This window comes from Mesoplodon mirus (genome assembly GCF_964341445.2).
Source record: "Mesoplodon mirus genome assembly, chromosome: X".
Classification (NCBI taxonomy): Eukaryota; Metazoa; Chordata; class Mammalia; order Artiodactyla; family Ziphiidae; genus Mesoplodon; species Mesoplodon mirus.
In genome coordinates, this window is record NC_138981.1 from 9,715,193 (window position 1) to 9,735,679 (window position 20,487).

General features: G+C 43.7%; 1 protein-coding gene across 3 annotated transcripts in view; it reads left to right on the forward strand.

The window, feature by feature from the left end:
- The window catches only part of FRMPD4 (FERM and PDZ domain containing 4), a gene marked incomplete at both ends in the record, with an annotated part of 745,437 nt that overhangs the window by 544,351 nt on the left and 180,599 nt on the right, over positions 1-20,487 (forward strand). For all 3 annotated transcript variants that reach the window (XM_082608886.1, XM_082608887.1, XM_082608888.1), the window contains one exon: positions 19,995-20,111. In XM_082608886.1, coding sequence (XP_082465012.1) covers positions 19,995-20,111 — 117 coding nt within the window. The remainder of the gene's footprint in view (positions 1-19,994; positions 20,112-20,487) is intronic.

Sequence of the window (20,487 nt, forward strand, 5' to 3'; positions counted from 1 at the left end):
AATACCCAGTACTTTGGGGGCAGTGTTGCTTGCTTACTCCTTACTCTCTGGAGGTGAGAGAGAAAAGAGGCTGTCTCTGGAAACAGCCATTCCTGAATGCTGGCTTCTTTGGGAGCTTCCCAGTGGCGTGGTGTGTGGGGAACTCGCCCAGCTGCTTTAGGGAGCTTGCTGGCCCCGTCTTCTGCTCGCCTCACCCTCCCACCTACACCCCCAGGCCTTGCCCTGAGCCTCTCCCCTCCCGGGAAAGAGGTTCCGCATCTGTGCCTGATTTAAGCAGAGTCCAACTTAGTGGAACACTTACTCTCCCACATCAGGCCCAACCTATAAAACTCTTAAGCAAGTATTTTTAGCTTACTATTGTTTGAGTTGATAATGACTTTTAAGGTAATAGTATTTACTGAGTCCTGTGGATGATAATAAGGAAAATATAAGACCTTTTTTCAAAAGAGCTAAAAATCTGATGAGGAGGAAGAGACTCATTTAAATATCCATGGTAGATATTTGCAGTCAGTGAATCTAGAAGGGCCAGTAGAGACAACCTGGTTTAATTCCCACATTAACCATGGCCCAGGGACTGCAGCTCTGGTCTCTTGATCCTTAGTGTAGTTCTTGAGTTTGTTCAGCAAACATGTGAGTACCTACTGGGCATCATTTATGGGTATAATACTGAACAAGGCCACAAATTTCATGCTCCGGGCAGCCAACGGAGCCCAGAACATATAGACAAGTCACCAGGCAAATCAACAAAAAGAATGGGGGATATAAAGAAATCTCAGAGGAGCACCTGATCCTGTCCCAAGGGTCTAGAGCAGTCCAGCAAAAAACTATAGTGCGAGCTACATATGTTATTTTAGTTCGCCTGGTAGCCATATTTTAAAAATAAAAAGAAATTGTGAAATTTAATAGTATATTCTGCTTAACCCAATATATCCAAAGTAGTATCATTTCAATATGTAACCAATTTTTAAAAATTATTAATGAAACATTTTCTATATTTCTATTAAGTGTTCGAAAACTGATGTGTATTTTACACTTACAGTACACCTCAATTCAGACTTGCCACGTTTCCAGTGTTAAATAGCTATATGTGGTGAGTAGCTACCGTATTGGACAGAGCAGGTTGATAGACTGTTTCTCGGAGGATGAAGCATTAAGCCAGAAGGATAATAAGTCAGCTGGGAGAATGAATGGAGAGCTGGAGAAGGCCTCTAGGCTTCAGGGGCCAGAAATCTTAAACCCTCCAAGATAAGAGAAGGCAGATATCTTTCAGGAAATGTGTGGAATTCATTGCAGCCTCTCTTGGAGTACAAGTGTTTCCATGTATAGGGATTCAGAAGTTAGGCACAGGAGTAGGTTGGAGAGAATGAACATGAGTTCAGTTTTGGATGTGCTGAATTTGAGTTGCCTGTGGACGACCAAGTGGAGGTGTGAGATGGTAAGGAATTCAGAGACCTCGCTGTGGACTGGACTAGAGTGCAGAAGCTTCCAGAAGGAGGTGAGAATTTAACCAGCATTTTAAAGGATGGCTAGAGTCAATGCCTTGTACCCCACATGGGGTATAGGTTCCACTGAGTTGGAGTTCTCAGTTTTTGTCATTCAACACAGAGGAACAGACACCTTAATAGAACCATCACAAGTTTAGGCACACCAATTCAGCCTGTATGTTTCCTTCACACCTCATTATCTTCCATAAACAAAGTACGGCTCCTTGTCATGCTGGAATGGCATTTGGATGTAAGATACCAGAGCTTTTATTGGAATATTTGTAATCTTTCATGAAATGAAGGTTAGTTCCCTTGTGCTTTAGAGGAATTGTGTGAATTTTAAATTTTTAGGAAAGAACATTCACTGAAATGCACAATTTTTACCGTGTAGTTTTGTGGTCCATGCCTAAGTCAAGTATACTGAATTTAAGTATACTGAATTTAATCACACTTATTAGCCTTTTTCACCCAAATTGTTTCTAAGTTTTTTTTTTTATCCCCTAAATTTACATATAAACTTCTGATACCGAATCTGGTTATGGGCAAAAGTACAGTTTTTTGAATTTTTTTTTAGTGGGGGAAAGTAAATAGCATGCTATACCCATAAAAATTAAATACATTTATTTGAAAGGGCCAATGACTCACCAGCATCTTGGAAACTCCTTTCTGCCATGATCTTAGCAACTAGTAGGAGTGGTATGGACTCACAATTGCAAAAGTATGGAATTCGTTGCACCAGTAGAAAGATAGTAAATGAATGTAATGCAGAGCATCAGAACTTACGGTGGACGAATATGATAGTTTGGAAAGGATTTGACTTAGTCTCCTTTCCAGAGGCAATGACAGAAGGTGTATATTTTTATTCCATTCTTAAAAATTGATGAACATAAAGGAGGAAATTTGAAAAGAAAGAAAAAAGTTAATTGCTTACCAAAGGCAATTACTGCCTCCTCTTCCTGCTGGGTCCTTGGAGCCCAGCTAAGACTGCAAAATACCAGATGAATGGGGCTGCTGGGGCCCATAAACCTGCGTGCCAATGGCTGTGTTTCTGGGTTGTTTGCATTGGGAAGGGCACGGACTGTGCTCTTTATCTCTGCTACGGCTTGGAAGTAGAAGATTCACCAAGGATTGGTAGTGCTAATATCATGTATTTTATGGCTGCAGTTCATTATGGAGCCTCTTGTAAAATCCCCGTCAAGGGGCTTCCCTGGTGGCGCAGTGTTTGAGAGTCCGCCTGTCGATGCAGGGGACGCGGGTTCGTGCCCCGGTCTGGGAGGATCCCACATGCCGCGGAGCGGCTGGGCCCGTGAGCCATGGCCGCTGAGCCTGCGCGTCCGGAGCCTGTGCTCCGCAACGGGAGAGGCCACAACAGTGGGAGGCCCGCGTACTGAAAAAAAAAAAAAAAAAAAAAAAAATCCCTGTCAAACAAAATGGCTGTAAGAGCCACTTTTCATTTTGCTGCCAAAAGGACCATTTGGTTTCTGCTAATTTCGTTACAGGTATAATCAGATGTTTGCTTATTGTTCTCGGTAATTTCACTGTCCTAAATACCACAGCTTCAACTGTGCCCTAGAAAAACTCCAGAGTTGAGTTTCATTCAACTCTATTCATTGAGCTCCAAGTTTAGGCAAATCCTATGCTTGGTCCATGACTTACTCGGATATAAGGAAGTTTGGAACCTGTGAGAGAATTTATCCCTGTAGGGTACAGGGTCACTTATGCCATAAAGTGAATGACATCACCTGGGCTTGTACTACTCTTCGTACAAGTAGGCTCTCCAGAGAGACCCTGGAGATCTCTCTCTCACCGCCCTCCCAGCCTCCCCATGCCCCCATCCCCCATCTAGAGTGCACTGTAATATAGGAGCAATAGAAGTGATGTCCGGAAGGTGCTCACTGCTCTGGAGCAGAGGTTGGCACGCTGTTTCTGTAAAGATCCACGTAGTAAATATTTTAGACTTTGCAGGCCACATAGTCTCTGTCAAGTTATTCAACTCTGCCATTTTTGCACCAAAGCAGCCATAGACAATACTTCAATCAATGGGCATGGCCGTGTTCCACTAAAATTTCAGTTACAAAACAGGCAGTGGGCCGAGCCCGTGAGCTGTGGCTTGCTGACCACTGATGTGGGGAATAGAGGGAGGAGACAGCACCGCCGGCTGTGCGAGTCGAGCCTCCTTTGGGAAGGAGGCAGCACAGGAAACGGTCCTAACAGGATGGATGCGGTTTCCGTAGGGAAACCTGTTTTCAATCTAGTTTGTTCTTGGTTGCTTTGAATTATTTTATGGATAAGTTTCCTGTCATCAGCTTTTGTACATGATCCTGGAGAACCATGACCAAGTGATCATTTCGTGTTCTTACAAAGTTTCAGTGAGTTCTAAGGCACAATATGTGCTCAATAAATCCTTCTGGAGGGAAGTAGGGTAGAGGCTTCGAGGAAAGTTTCCCAGAGCTTTCGAACTCTGCTCTGCTAAAGGATCAATATCTCAGGCAAAGATTAGGGCCAAGCCATGGCTTGTGTACCTTGTCTGGAGTTGTGGCTGCTGATATGGTTTCTAAGATAGACACTGACCCCAGGATACTGCCCAGAGAAGGGAGCCCTTTGATTCCAGATCGTAAGGGAGGCTTTCTGCTCATTTTGAAAACAAAAGAGTTAGAGCTCCATTTAATGGAGATGACCTTGGATGTGAGGTGCCACCTTTGTTCAGGGGACATACTTTGTTATATTTTCCTCATTCAAACCAGTCCGCATGGACTCTTTTGCCTTGATCTGGGTGTCCCAAGGTCAGTGTCAGATAAGGAGTAGGTTCTGACGTCCATCCTGGCAAATCCCTGCCAGACTGACCTCAGTGGCGTCACAGACACCTGTCAACTGCTATCCATCTAGGAGCCCCAAGTTGAAACCTCCAACAGAGATAGTTTACTTCCTGTTTCTAAAGCATGCTAAGGCTCACTACTCAAAAGTGTGCTCCTAGGCCCAGCAGCATCAGTACTACTTGAAATATAGAAATATAGATTCTTGAGCCCCACCCTAGGCTTGCTGAGTCTGAACCCGAAGTGTAACAAAATGCTCAGCTAATTCGTGTGCATCTTAAAGCTGGAGGAACTGTTTTGTAAGAGGCACTTTTCATCATAAAAGGCTTTGCAGCACTGTTCTAATAGAGGTATCATTTAGTTGCTAAAATCTCCTCCCTGGAAATAGTAACACTTGTAGTATTTATTATCATTGTCAGAGGAACAGATTTCTAAGACTTGTCTAATAAAAACTTAGCATGTCCGACATGGCTACGATACAGATCTTTCCCACGTGCCAGTCTGCATGCTTTGTAAGTAAATGTCTTCCTTGTTGTGGAAGTAATTACTCCAAGATGTAGAAACACTGAGCGCTTACTGTCTCCCCAGTATTTTCAACTCATTTCTTCTCTGTGACACATCTTGGGAAATACATGATGGTTTTTGTCCCACTTTATAAAATGATTGTGTTTGGACATAAAAATGTAGCAGAGCTTACGTGTGGCCATTATTTGAGTTAGGCAAGGAATTTCTGGATCTTTCTCTGTCTTCAGTGATAACATGCCTACCTTTGGAGCAGAGGGAATGAAAAATATGAATGAACTCGAAATGGAAGTTGGGGAAGATGGACCAAAAACTAAGCAACCCTAGTAGTGTTACTCGGCACCATTTAGAATAGGTTTTCTCCTTCGGATCTTCCCAGTTGTTTCAAGACCAAAACACCAGGAGTAGGGTGGTGCCGAGTGGCAGATAGATCTTTTCAAGTGTATCTGTTCATGTCCTCTATGAGGTTTCTTGTGTTCTCCACCCTTACACGTTTTGGAGGCCCTTGAAAATGTGTAGATATTGAGAAATCTAGGGAAATAATGAATTCCCCTTTGATATCTGGGCAGGGAGTATTTTAAAAATTTAAATTTCTGCAGTTTGCATCATGTACACACATTTGTTGCTTCTGTATTAATCACTGAGGAAAATGAAGAGAAGCCATGAAACTGCATGATGCGTTCAGACTTGTGACAGGGCGAGGCGATGGTCATGTAAATGCGGGAACAAAGCCATGCGTCTCTGTATGAAATAGCGCTAAATGAAAAGCCACCAGAAATCTTCCTAGAATTAGAGAAAAATAAAGCATACTAGGGAATTCCTTGGCGGTCCAGTGGTTAGGACTCTGCACTTTCACTGGCAAGGGCCCGGGTTCCATCCCTGGTTGGGGAACTAAGATCCCACAAGCTGTGCGACATGGCAAAAAAAAAAAAAAAAAAAAAAGCACACTAAGACGATGTGTTTTGTTGATATTATAAATAACCCATTAAAAATATCACACATGCAGTCTAACTCTGGGGAAGGGAGCCAGACAGCACATTTTCGCATTCCAGCATGCTTAGGTGTGCCAGAGTGTGCTGTAACTCTCTGGCTTCCCGTGTTAAGGGTGTCAGCAGGTGCAGTCTAAACATCTGTTCTATAAGGATTATAAATCAGCAGTAAAGGAAGAAGTCCCCAGCAGACACTGAAATAGCAAACCAAACTCAAGCGTATTTTCAATGGAAAATAGACACATTTTAGCTTGGAAAATGAATGGCCTTTGGTGGTTTAAAAATGTGAATAGGGGCTTCCCTGGTGGCGCGGTGGTTGGGAGTCCACCTGCCGATGCAGGGGACGCAGGTTCGTGCCCCGGTCCGGGGGATCCCACGTGCCACGGGGCGGCTGGGCCACAGAGCCGTGGCCGCTAAGCCTGCGCGTCCGGAGCCTGTGCTCCGCAACGGGAGAGGCCACAACAGTGAGAGGCCCGCGTACCGCAAAAAAAATAATAAAAAAATAAAAATAAAAATAAAAAAGTGAATAAGGCTAAAACAGTAGATATTATTAGGCATCGAACATCTTGATATTAAAACCCTCTTATAGCATCACATTTGAAAACCCTAAAAATAAACAGCTCATGATACTCTTTCTACAGGCCCCCCAAAACCTTGATTTGAATTTTGGAAAGCAGCCACTATAGCAAGTTTTTCATTACAGTTTTAGACTGCCTACATATTACATATTTGAAACACCACTCATCCAGATAGTGGCCCTATTTATCAGACAAGATCAATGTTTCCGAGGTTTAAAACTCCCCATAAATACTCAGCTATGTGATGGATTGAACTATAATGTTCTACCTTTGGGTTAAATGCTGTGAAAAATAGGAATTTTGCGGAATTTGTGCATCTGGGTTTCTTTCCATCCTGTTAAAGATTATGGCCTTTTAGAAAGAGACCTGTTTAGCTGATGGAGGTGAACATTTTGGAGCTTGAAGGGACCTCAGAAATCATCTAGTCCAGCGCCTTCATTCTACAGATCAGAATCTCGAGGAACAGAAATACAAATGACTTTTCCAAGGTGCCACTGTAAATCAGGGGTCAGCAAACTGTGACTGATGAGCCAAATAGAAATTTTGGTGGGCGGGGGGGTGAATAACGTTTTCTTGGAACACAGCTGTGCCCATTAGTTTACACATTGTCCATGGCTGCTAAAGATCCAGCGGTAGAGTTGAGTAAATACTGCAGAGACCACATGACCCTTGAAGCTGAAAATATTTACTATCGATTCTTTATAGGAAATGTTTTTTTTTTTTTTTTTTTTAATTTAATTTTATTTTATTTTTTTGCTTTATAACAAATTTAATCAGTTATACATATACATATGTTTCCATATCCCCTCCCTTTTGCGTCTCCCTCCCACCCTCCCTATCCCACCCCTCCAGGCGGTCACAAAGTACCGAGCTGATCTCCCTGTGCTATGCGGCTGCTTCCCACTAGCTATCTACCTCACGTTTGGTAGTGTATATATGTCCATGCCGCTCTTTCACTTTGTCACAGCTTTATAGGAAATGTTTGCTGATCCCTGCTATAAATGGTAGACTTAGAACTTATTCTCATGCCTTCCAGGCCAGTGTTCTTCTGTATTCTTTTTTACTTTTAGTTCCCAAAGGGTACATATATAGTCAATGCACTTTCTTCTTCTCTCTCTTCACCTTTATAATCTCTTTCCTTTTATTTCTGCTGGTACCTAATTGAGGATAATTTTTAAGTAATACTTAATTATCTTACTCAGAATGAAAAAAAAAAACTTAATGGAATGAGAGATAGCTCTTAGGTACACTTTTAACATAGGATTCTAAAGTCATTAAGCAAGTCTAAGAAGATTAAGAAGACTACAGTCCATATAAGTACCTACTTTATATGTTAATCCATAAAAATTTTAAAATGATCAGAATATATGTGCATGTCCCCAACAGACAGTGCAAATATAATTTTCACAATGGAGAGCTAACTCAGGAAGTGTTTGAATCGTTCTTATATGGTTCTTGAGGATGCTCCCTGGGAAGCCAGTTGGACTTGGCTGAGCTTGGTGAGTAGCAGTGTTAGGTCCTGAGTCATCTATAAAATAAGTCAAATATGAACATGAATGCCGCCTCTCAAAATGATGTGTTTGCAAAAGCGTTTTCACAACACATTTGAAAATTAGATTAGGCCATTTGGCAGGGGCAGCCAATGCTGGGTTTCATTACTCATATAATCACTGTTCAGTTCTATGACATGATGCATTTGCTGGGTCCTGAGGGTGTGTTTGGGTTCCATATTACAGCTCAGAGCAAAAGACTGGGCCCGAGGTGAAGTAGGAAATGTATTTAATGGTCAGTATGGATGAAATTGTTGTCCATGTGGGCTAAATAGAGAGGTGTAAGGAAGACTTCCCTGTTTCCTGATGCCTGAATTTCCCAACATGGGACTCCTACCTGAGGAGTTCCAATGAAAGCTCAGGGCAAAACCCAGTGTCCAGACCATGCCTAGGTAGGGTGAGCCACGAGGCCAGCCTTCCTCCTCAATGTTACCAACTCCTATCTGCTTGTCACAGCTCTAGCTCTGCACCAGGACTGGCACAGAAGTCCTCAAAAACATGTTTTGAATGCTTGAGTGAATGTAGTGTCATGAGGGCACTTGGTGCTTGGAAAAGAAAAAGAGTACTCAGACTACATTATAGCGCACAGAGTAAGAACTGTACTCTAGGGTTGTGACATCATACGCAAGGCCGACCCCAGAACCTTGCAGAGGGGAGTCCGTGCTCAGTGAATGTTTGTTGACTGACCTCACAAGTCTCTCTTTGTAGAGGCTTGGGTGTACAATGCCCTTTGTGTCCACTCGGAATCCTCTCTTCATCCGGATGGGCCAATCCTCCCTCCAGTAATTAGCTCAACGCAACTGTCCTGTTTTTTCAAGAGATTCCTTTGCCAGCTCAGATCCTTTCTGATCTGGCGTTCTCCAGCAAAGGTGAACAACCTAGTCAGGCTGTACCCAGGCTCCTAGCACATCAAGACATCTGTAAGGGACTTTTTAGCTGGGGTAGAATGTTCTTTGATGTCAAAACCCTTGTTGCAATGCCTGCTGTGTGCCCGTGCCGGCTCCCCCTTGCCCATCCTGCCCTAACAACCAGAGAGTGGGAGCCTCTCATCTGTGACTGGCTCGTTTCCTCATCATCAATTCTAGGACCCTTTTTGTTCTTTCTTCTAGTTGCTGCTAAGTTATTAATTTCTGTTCCCATCTTGAACTCTGCCCTTTGAAAAATCCTAGGAGTCTTTGGGGCCCAGTCCCAGCTGCCTACAATTATGGCCCTTGCATAAAAGATTCTAAGGACTTGTGTGTCAGCTCAACTCACACACAGTATCTGGTGCACAAGTACCATTGCCAGACCCTGTGTGAACTCCTGGAGTCACATTAGAAGAGGCTCTATGGTGTGATTTATAAACAGTGGCCATTATCGATGGGTTTTGAAGCAAAAGTTTGCATCATCTTTTCTCGAGTCTTAAATTTATGATAATGTTGCACCTTTAAAACATGGTTGAATAAAGAGACAGGATAACTGAATGCACAGCGTAAAGCTTGATTGGATACCCAGTTAAATCCCCCAAAAATCTATGAAGGAAAAGTATTAGGATAATTGGGGAAATTTGAACATGGACTATATATTAGATAGTATTGTATCAGTATTAAATTTGAGTGCAATATGGTATTATGGTTTTAAAGGGGAGTATCCTTTTTCTTAAGAGAGAGTTGCTGCAGAATTTGGGGGTGAAATGTCCTGATGTCTGTTGGTTCAAGTAAACATTTCACATATATAAACGGAGACAGAGGGAGTGGACAAAGGAGTGAAGGGAGTGGGGATAAAAGCAATGTTGAAAAATACGAATAATTGATAAACCTAGGTCATAGTTTGTCCACCTCCACATTATTGACATTTGGGGCTAAATCATTGTTTGTTGCAGGGCCGTCCTGTGCCCTGTGGGCTGTTTAGTGGCATCCCTGGCCTCTACCCACTAGATGCCAGTAGCACACCACCACCCCCAGTTGCAACAACCAAAAATGTCTCCCGTCAGTGCAAATGTCCACTGGGGGGCAAAATCGCCCCTTGTTGCGGACCACTGCTCTACGTGAATAGCACAAGGATGACTGTTTCACTCAACTTTTCTGTGATTAAGATTTTACAAAATGAGAAGTCGGGGGAGCGAACAATCCTGGTAAGGATTGGGAGCTTGTCATCGGTGAAGAGCCATTTCCAGCTACGGGAACCTTGAACTAGAAAAATGAAAGCGACCTTCTATCAAGGACACTGATCAAGGCTAAACATTTGGCAATAGTGAGGTTTAGATTTAAGGCCTTTGGTTTTGATCTGGGGCCTCTGAATTGCAATTTTGTCTTCACAAAAGCAGGAGGCTTTCAGGAATGCCGAGGCTGCAGGGTCCTGTCTGTTGAAATCCTGGACCTGCCTAGTCACTGTCATATGGCTCCTTTTGGAGGATGCTCCAGAGTTTGACTGCTGTTCATTCATTCATTCGTTTATTCAAACAAATGCTATTATAAAACAGTTTCTGTGTGCCAAATCCTGCCCTCAGTTCTGATGTAAAAAGGGACTGTGGTTTTGGATCCAATTACGTAGAGTGTGGGCATGTTGGTCATGGCTGAATTCAGAGGCAAATCCCGTGAGTCCCATGTCTGTACATTTTCATCATGCAGAGACATAGATTCCCCCTAGCCATTCAACAAAAGAGGGTGACATGCAGAAGTTATATTATTGCTTCCATGCATGTATGTTCCCCATCGAAAGCAATGATAAAATTCCTATTTCTGTACTACTTCGTAGCCCTTAGTAAACCAAGTATAACAGGACAAGTCAGTTAACAAACAGTATATGTTGCACACCTACCATTGCCAAATGTGGATTCCAGGGATCTAAACATGAAGGAGACTCGCCCCTGTCCTAAGGAAATCACAGTTGGGTAGGAGAATCACAACTGGCAAGAGAGAATTCCAATTGAAGGTGGCAAGGCTAATTAGAAGAGTTCAAGTTGCAATGACTGTATTAACAAATAAGTGTTTATTGAGCACCAACTATGTGCAGTAGGTAGAATTTTGTAAAGTGGTATTAACGCTCAAGAGCTTACAATCTAGGAAGACATGTATTCCCACAGTTATTATTGGTAATTATACAAGGTAGATGCTACCTCAGTAGTGCAAACACTCGCTTCCCGTGAGCATAGGGAACCAAGGTAATGATTTTAGGGCAGGGGATTCAGGGACTGCTTTCTGCAGTGGTAGCATTTGATATGCGTTTTGGAAGATTCATCATTTTTGGACAGATATGGAGAGGTCAGGGAGTTGGAGTGGGGGAAGGAGAATGTTTTAACCAGAGGGAATAGCATGAACGAAGACATGGAGATATGAACATGGGAAACACGCGTGTTCAGGGAATATAGGTGAGTTAGTTTAAAAGTAGCAGCATATTCTTAGCAAAATTAGTGGGTTGCTCGGCTGGAAAAGAAGATCTGGGCCAGATGATTGGGGGTGTTTATTTTCTGTGTTGACGTGATGTATTACAAACACGTAGAACAGCACGTGGTACATACTAGGTGCTCGACCAGCATTTGTTATATGCGTTGATTAGGCAGGGAGCTATGGTGGGGTTTGTTTCTGTTTTTGTTTTGTTTTGTTTGCCATGCTGTGTGGCATGCATGGGATCTTAGTCCCCCAACCAGGGATCGAACCCGTGCCCCCTACATTGGAAGTGCGGGGTCTTAACCACTGGACCCCCAGGGAAGTGCCGGGGAGCTCTGGTTTTAATGCCTAAGATTCTAGGCCAGGACCATCACGTACCTTGGATTCCTTTATGAGTGCAGTTCACATTGAACATCTCCTGTGTGCTGACACTAGTCTGAGTATCAGAGATAGAAAGATGGAGGAGACATGGTCCTGGCCTCACGGGGGTGCACCGAGCGTAGCATCTGCACCTGGCATCACGTGCTTAGCCGGGAGCCACAGCTACAGGCTCGTGAGCACATACTCCAGTGTTCCAGTGAGAGGGGCTCCAGACCATTGGCTGACTGTTCCCACGTTTAGCTCTGTAACACCTCTCAGGGCATCCTTGGCCAGCCCGGCCTGTCTGTATCTATTTTCTCCTGTACAATACAGGGCTAATTATAATTGTCCTCCCAGATTCACGGTCAGCTATATATGTGGCCTCAGAGTCTTAGGATGTCTTGAGTGTGTCACCGGATTGTTTACAGAGTGAGGCTCAAGTGTGTATGTGCAAATTGGGGGAAGGAGAACCAGTTAGCTTAAATTTAATTCTCCTGGTAATTCTCCCACGTACGCAATTGGGAAACAAGTAATTCAGCAGGCTGGTGAGAGGTTTGCAGTGAAAACCGTGGATATATAATCACACAATTAGTTTTATTGTGTGGGTTGGTAAATTATGCAACCAAGCAGATGAAAATAATCAGAAAAATGTTTAAATTTGGTAATAACAATATACATCCACATGTTTTTACTGTAGTTAAACTTCTGATTAGTAATGCATTTCTGCTTGACTAAAATGATTTTGTAATGAATATATTTTTACGTTTCTGCTTTTATGAGGCTTGGTATTAATATTTAAAGTACTTTTGAATCGCCTGCTTTTCCCCGTTTACTGTATTTTCCTGTCCTCCTTGTCATAACAGAAGCGAAATCTTCACAGTAGTTGGCGGATGATTCTGTCTTCTGTGTGCAAGGCCTTGATGTTATTTTTACCCCGTCAACATTGCTTTCTTCACGTGCACCTGCCCTAGGAGCTGCTAATAACGGGCTATAGGATGGAAAGCTGTTACATCTTGTATAAGATTGAGACGCTGATAGTACTGTAGTAAAGCCTGATTGCATGAAGAGGTTTAGTTCTGAGACGGGAGAGAATACACCTAATTCAGAAGGTGTCTGTGTCTCAACGGCATGATTAACTGGAACCAAAAGGCTGGGGGGCGGGAGGATGTCAGTCTGTTCCTCACTGATCCACGGGGACAAGAAACCTTGAAGAGCAGGAACCCCTCCAGCCCCAGTGGGGCCCACGAGGTTGGTCACCAAAGGAACAAGGCTGCCACCAAATTTGGAGTTTTTAAAATGCATCCAGAATCATCTTTTGTTCATTTTTCTCACTCCCTCTGCTTCCTTTACCTCAACCCACATTGCACGTCAACCTTGAAGGTCATCTGCTTGCATGCTCTGTGAAGTTCTGAATTCTGTAGGTTGTCGGGTACCGTAAGTAACCCTGCCACCATTTAGAGCAAAATAAATGAGGAAGTGCTTTAAGTCTTATAATACCATATTTAGCACTCTATAACTTGGGTTATTCTGAAAATCATCTTTGTGAGTCCAAAGAGATAAGGATAATCAAATTCTGGGTCACGTTTTATTTTACTGGATTTGTATAGAGTCATTCTATATCGGGGATGAATAACTGAGTAACTGTGGCTTAGGTTTTCTCATATACTAAACAGACCTGAAAATTCATTTCTCAACACCAAGTTCAGAGGATGCAGCTTCATCCTGGCTACTGGTCCTAAGTATTACCAGGTATATGAAGAAGCCCATGAGTTGAAGTTACACTTAATTATGATACAGTGTGATTTAGAGGGAATTTGAATCAGGAAGCCTCGGGGTTCAGTCCTGGATACCCTTTGCATCAGATGAGTGTGGGTGGCCCCCGCCCTTCTCTGCCCGTTTCCATCGCTCGTACATTCTATGTGAAACACGGTGTTTGTCTCCCAACAAGATCACGGTGCCTGTTTGCCCCAGTGAAGAAAAGCTGGTAACTCCACCAAACGCTGGGCAAGTTATACCTTCTCTCTGCGCCTCGGTTTCTTCCTCTTTATAATGGAAACACTAATGCTTTATCAGGCATTTTGTTGCGGGCTGAGACAGGCTTGTGAATATCTAAAGAAATAATGTATATAGAAGCGCTGTTTAAACTATTTGGTCAAATACAAAAGTTATTCCCATTACTATTATGACTGCCACTTATAACACAACATACCATGTGGTGAGACTATTCTAAATGAGTCAAGCACTGCAGGGCTTTACGTATCTCATCTCTGCATAACATCGCCATGAGGTGGATGTTATTATTTCCATTTCACACAGAAAACCAAAACCCAGAAAGGCCAAGTAATTCACCCAAAGCCGTGAAGCTATTAAGTGACTGTGAATTCTGATGTAAAGATGGATTCTCTCCGACGTAAAGATGCATTCTACTTATCGTAATTAGGCTTTAAGTGGAAACATTGAGAAGGCTTTTTTTTCCCCACTAAAGTGTATTGAGCACCTACATATGTCAAGAACCGTGCTAAGAACTGTACATTCATCACTTTGTTTATTCTTGATGACAACTCTATGAGCTAAGCAGGGGCACATTTGTCATTTGTGATGGGGCCATCCTGTGCATTGTAGGCTGTTTAGTGGCATCCTCGGCCTCTACCCACTAGATGCCAGGAGTACCGCTTCCCCTGATTATGACGACCAAAAGTGTCTCCAGATGTTGCCACGTGTCTCGGGAGGGAATCATTGAGCGAGACCAATTCTATTTTACATGTGAAGAAAATAAGACCCAAAGAATTGAGAGGCCAGAGTCACAAAGCTAGTAAGTGGCAGCATTTGAATCTGTCTGACTTGGGAGTTGGGAACCGGACCTCACATTCCTCCTCCCCTACAGCATCCCTTTTTCTGATGCTGAGGTGTGTTTCTAGCGGCCTGCAGGTGGTTTCTAATAAACTGCTTCTCCTAGAGAAGATTTGTCATCAAGATTTGGCCCAGGATTTAGAGGCATGCACACAGGAAGTGACCATGGGTTGCTTCCTCGAATGGTCTCAGCATGAATAGTTCTGTACCTTTGCCTGTGCCCTTCATAGCTGCTTTCACTTCTTATGAAATATAAAGATCTTTTTTGTCCAGGACAGTTTCAATCTGTTGCAAATATAACACAAAGTTGCAAACCAGTTCAGTCAGTTGTTGGGAGTTTCTGGAATGACTTAAATAGCCCTGCCAATGTAGGTCGCTATTTTTAAGGCTGAGCTAAGCGTTTGAAAGTGGTTCACACAGCCATGATCTCAGGTTGAAGTCACAGAACATGAGAGTTGCAAGGAATCTCAAAGCCTGGCCTGAGACAGGTGGAAATTGACCCTCGGCACCATGGATCCACACACACACACATGATTCCTGGTTAAAAAACAAAACAAGTTTCGGATATTTTCTTCTACTTCCGCTGAACTCGTCCACTTCTTGACTTATAGCAAGGTGTTAACTGTTTGCTGCAGGCCCTTCCTACCCTGCTCTTGCCAGACTGGAAAAAAGTGATGACTGAGCCTTTCACCCTGCTGCTGTTTTGAGAATGGATGAAGCCACTTATACTTGTGTAACCACCCCAAGTCTTATATTCTCTTGAGGGTTAGGTAGAGGTTTACTTAGCAAAGAATTTATAGCACATACTATAATACTATGTGCCGGGCAGCATACTGAAATCTTTACAAAATGCATTTTGTCACCCCAAGATGCGGTCCTATTACCCCCATTTTACAGAGGAGGGGCTGGACTGAGGGGTTTAGGGAAGTTGAGTAACTCCCTCGAGATTATGAAAAATAAATGCCTGAATTGAAGAGAGTCTGATTGTAACTCGGTGGTTCTCAAAGTCAGGTGGGCACCGGCGTAGCCTGGAGCCTGGTTAAACACAAATTGCTGAGTCATCCGCATCCCCAGAATTTCAGGTTTAGTAGGTCTTGGATGGGGCCCAAGAATTTGCATTTCTAACACATTCATGGGTGATGCTGCTACTGGTCCACAGACCACGCCTGGCAAACCTCCTGCTCCAGCTTGCGTGCTCTTGACCGCCACACCCTGCCTGTCCTACCTCCTGTGAGCTAAAAACAACGGTAGAATGACTGAGCAGTAGCAGCCATGTCGGGGTATAAAATCCTGATGCCTGGGCCTCATCCGCAGATATTCTGACTCGAATGGCTTGGCCTTGGTCCCAGGCATCTGTCGTTTACAAGTTCCCCCATGTGGTTCCAATGTGTGGTGAGGCTTCACAGGCTTTGCTGATTTAGGCAGCACTTAGCAAACTTTAGTGGGTATATGAATCACCTAGGGCTGTTGACTGAATGCAGATTTTACATTTCACACAGACAACCAGGAGAAACCCGTGCTGCTGGACTTCAGCCCAAACTTTGAGTAGCAAGGACTAGTATTTCCCAAACCTCACGCTTGCCAGGTAAAATATAGGATGCCTGGTTCAATTTGAATTTTCGATAAATAGCAAGTAATTATTTTTTAGTATAACTGTGTCCCCAATGTTGCACGGGATGTACTTATACTAAAAATTATTTGAAATTCAATTTAAGTGTGCATTCTATATTTTGTTTTGCTTTTTGCTGAATCTAGCAACCCTACTTTAAGGTAAGAGTCATCAGGATTACTTGTTTCAACAGACACACACACACACACACACACTCATGGATTCCTGGTTGTAATTCAGACCTGCTGAATCATAATTTCTAGAGCCTGGTAATCGTTAACAAAAACTGCAAGATGGGTTCTTGTCAGCTCAATTCGGGAAATACAGAAAATGCTGGATTTTGACCATTTGTAATCCTCATGCACCCCCAGACACATATTTGGAGGTTGTTGTTTGGTTTGAATCTAGTCAAGTAGCTGAGGGTACTTCTTTTCACATTTTAGACTCATTGGTAGCAGTATTCAGTCCTGCTACTAAGGTAAAGACAAATCAGAAAGATTCTAGCCTATGGTATTTTAGCTTCTTTGATACTCTCAGAGAATCTGGGTGCTCATTTATTTGAGGGGCTAGAGTAGGGATTGCAGGTAAAATACAGGATACCCCGTTAAATTAGAATTTAAGATAAGTGATGAATATTTTTTTTAGTGTAAGTATTCCTCAATATTATATGAGATACACTGATGCTAAAAAAATTGATATTTGTGTGAAATTCACATTTAACTGGGTGTCCCGTGTTTGTAGTTGCTAAATCTGGCAAACCCTAGGCTAGAGGGGTCCTTTCAAATAATCTCCATGGGGCCAACCTGCATGCCGGCAGCTGAGCAGAGCTGCAGGGTTCCTATTCACAGGACAGTCTTTAGCCTGCACAGAGGGAGTCAAGAGAACCTCTGAGGCTAATAGGTCTTTGGACAAGAAAAGTAAGACCTCATTCAAAGAGGAGAAGTTTGAAGAGGCCTCAGCCCCTGGGAAGGATGCCCAGGAACTCAGAGTGGACTCTTTCTGAAATGGGAGGAAATAAAGGGCATGCATCTCACACTGGGACACAGGGTCAGTGTTACAGCCAGAAGTGAGGAGTTCTGCACAGGACTGTATTTTCATAGCAGCACCTGATCCATCCTGAAGATAATCTCTGCATCTGAGGCGGCTCTAAAGCAAAAGGCCCAGAAGACTCTGCATTTATGTGCACTGGCCCTGCCACTGTTCTCCAGGGGCCAGCTCTTTGCACTCCTGGTAGAATAAAAACTGTCTTTCCGTGGCACTGGGGTGGGGGGCAGTTGGGAGTGGTAGGCAGTTTGGTGCAGCCACAGAGACGGGAGCCAGGAAAGGAGGTCCCCGGAGCATCTTCCCAGTGGAGAGCAACTGCCTGCTTCCAAGGTGGACTTCCACTAACCACACCACACAGACGTAGGAGCCAAACCCCTCCTTAATTTTGACCTTCATCTTTGATTTGAGGATGTATGGTTAGATACTTAGAAAAGAGGTTTTTTTGGGGGGGGTCCTACTGGCACTTTAATTTGCTTTTAATTTTAATTTGCTAAGTTCTATGAATGTCATTCCGACCCATGTATTTTATGTCAACATATTAACAGGCACACATGTAGTCATGTCTGACTCTAATTATTCAATGATTTATTTTATATCAGTTGATGTCCCTTGCCCCGAATTAACTCAGTGAGTGTTTTTTCTAGTATTAGCACTGTATTTGGTGTTTTATGACAAAAGGCTTTATTTGAAAACATCTCGCTGAACTGTTGGTTTTTTACTATTTCCTGAACATACCTTACGGGACAGAATGCAGTTTATAATAAAAGTCAGGCTCCCTCTTGCTCAGTATTATAACCCTGTACTTTACATGTAAATTATATTAGGAAGCCAGCATCTTTCTTTTAGTGATTTAGACTTCAGGGGGCAAAAAGAGAATGAAAGGAAAGAAAAGAGAAAAGAAAAGAAGACAGTTTGTTTTTAATAAGTTCGCCCCCTCTGGGAAAGATGAACATTCTGATACTGGACGTAGTTTAGTAATCCGGAATAAATTGTTGCATTCTCTATATAGGTTTCCTTTCACTTAAAGGAATGTTCGATGCGTCACCTCTTACTGTACCTTTGCTTTTGCTTTTGCAAAACTTTTTAACAACAGTATACACTGTGTTCATACCCCGAAGGGCTCGGTCCGAATGCATCCTCTGCTGCTGTGGAGAAATTGGCGGGCTTTCTGTAGAACCTCAGGGGGACCAAGCCATGGGCTCTCACCGCAGGCAAGCAGCTCGCTCTTCAAACACCACCAGAGGAAACTGCCACTGCTGGCTTGGCTGTAGAGAAGAGGAACCAAAACTTGGCATGTCTGTTCGTGTAATAGTCCACGGGTGGGAATTAGCCCTGTGGTGGGCCTCTCAGTTGGCGGGACCTGTGTTAAATCTGTGAGCTCTTTTGCTCCCCACGCTTTCTGAAGGATGTGGGAAAACTGAAAGGAAGTTAAAGAAAGGCAACGAAGGTCATTAAAATTCTGCAAACTACTTGCTCTCCAGAAAGCTTACAGGAAATGGGGCTGGTTTCCGCTGAGGAGAAGCATCCGTTCATGGTCAGCTGTGTAAGTTGGGTGAGGGTGGAGGTCGGGGGTGAGATGCCCTGCATCCTGGGAAGTTAAAAGCCTCCCCTCCTCACAGACAGGTTGACACCCCTGATTTGGATGTTTGCTGCAGGAGGGCTGCCGTGGACAGTTGTACAAGCCGTGTGTGTTATGCCTGGTGCAGGGGGAAGGGCGCCTCTTTCCAAGGGCTCCCAGGTTCACTATTGAGATGCTGACTGTGAGGCCCTGGAAGTGTCCTCACTGCTCCCCGAACACACACATACACATTTTGGTTCCTGTCTGCAATTTGGAACCACGTAGAACATCTAACAGGCCATCCAGAGTGGGGAACTTCACCTGGAGCCAGAGGACAAATGATGAAGGATGTTGATTGATCCTAAAATGGCAGCATATATTTCCTTCCCACGGTTGAGCTTTACAGGAGTCTGTGGTGTTCATGAGAGGACAGTGGCATTTCTGCAGGTCGCGGGCAGCAGAGGAGCAGCCAAGATGCGGCAGTGTTCCAGAAACTGGGCTTAGGCCTCTGGATGGGAATTGTCACTGTGCAACGCTGCCCATCACAGCTGCTTGTCACGTGAGGTCACTTCCTTTTTCCTCTTGTTCTTGGAAAGGCAGGCTTCTAGAAAATTCTCCTTAACCTACCCTTTCATTTTGCTGACGAGTCACATTTCAGGTGTGGACTAGAAACTGTAAAAGTTAATGTGTGGATTTTCATTGCAACTGAAATGGAGAGTTTGTCTAAGGTTTTATGACCAGTCACCCTGACTGGAGTATGGTTAACATGAGTGGAAATTTTGTATTTTGGTCACAGGAGTCCAGAAAACTGAGGCTTGGGGTTATTTGTTTAAGATCCATAAAAACAGGAATCTGTTTTCATTTGTGCATTTATATTGTGGTGTGATATCTGTTTATATGCCAAACCGTCCTAATGTCTGGTCCCAGGAATGCCTAGTGTCATGGAAAGTGTGCTAAACGTTTGTTCAGAATTGGCTTGTGCGTCCTCAGGAAAGTTACTTAAGCTTTGTGAGCCATTCATTGTTTCCTCATCTGTAAAACGAGATGAGTATACTTAGCTCACAGGGCAGCTGGGAACAGCTTGCGGGATACTATGAAGAAAGATACTGAGCGTGGCACCTGACACAAAAACATGCTAATCGTTCATTTTGTCAGCTGAGGACACAGCCCGTAATGGAGAGGGGCAAGTCCTGTGCCCCTTCTGGGGTTTGTCTCAGAAGAAGTGTTCTGGAGTCAGGTGTAATGATGCTTTGCTTTTCTTTTTTCCAGCCACAGGACAAAGTCTTCAGGCTGGCCACCTCCCTCGGGAACCTGGGGCTTGAACCAGGTGCCGCCCTATGGGTGGGAGATGACGGCAAACCGGGATGGACGAGACTGCTTCATCAAGTAGGTTGAACACACGGCATGAACAGTTGTTTAATCTTTGGCTTTGGGGATGTCTCTGTTTTGACCCTTGGCTCAGGAGAATTAGCATACTTAAACTGAGGACTCCTAGGCACTTGGAGGCCATGCCTCAAGCAGGTGATCCCCTGGGCCTTCCATATCTTGTGACATGAGGTTGCTTTGTTCTTGGGCACGTGCCATCTTAGGCTAGCAATTCCCAGGGTATCAGGTACTCCTGGGCCAGAGCAAACATGTATGTTATTGAATCCGAGGCCAGTTGTACTGATTGTCTGAGGCTAGTAACTAAAGTTTGATATGGAGGAGGGTCATTTGGAAAGCCTTGTAGAAATGGTTAAGGCAGGAATGTTACTGGCTCATC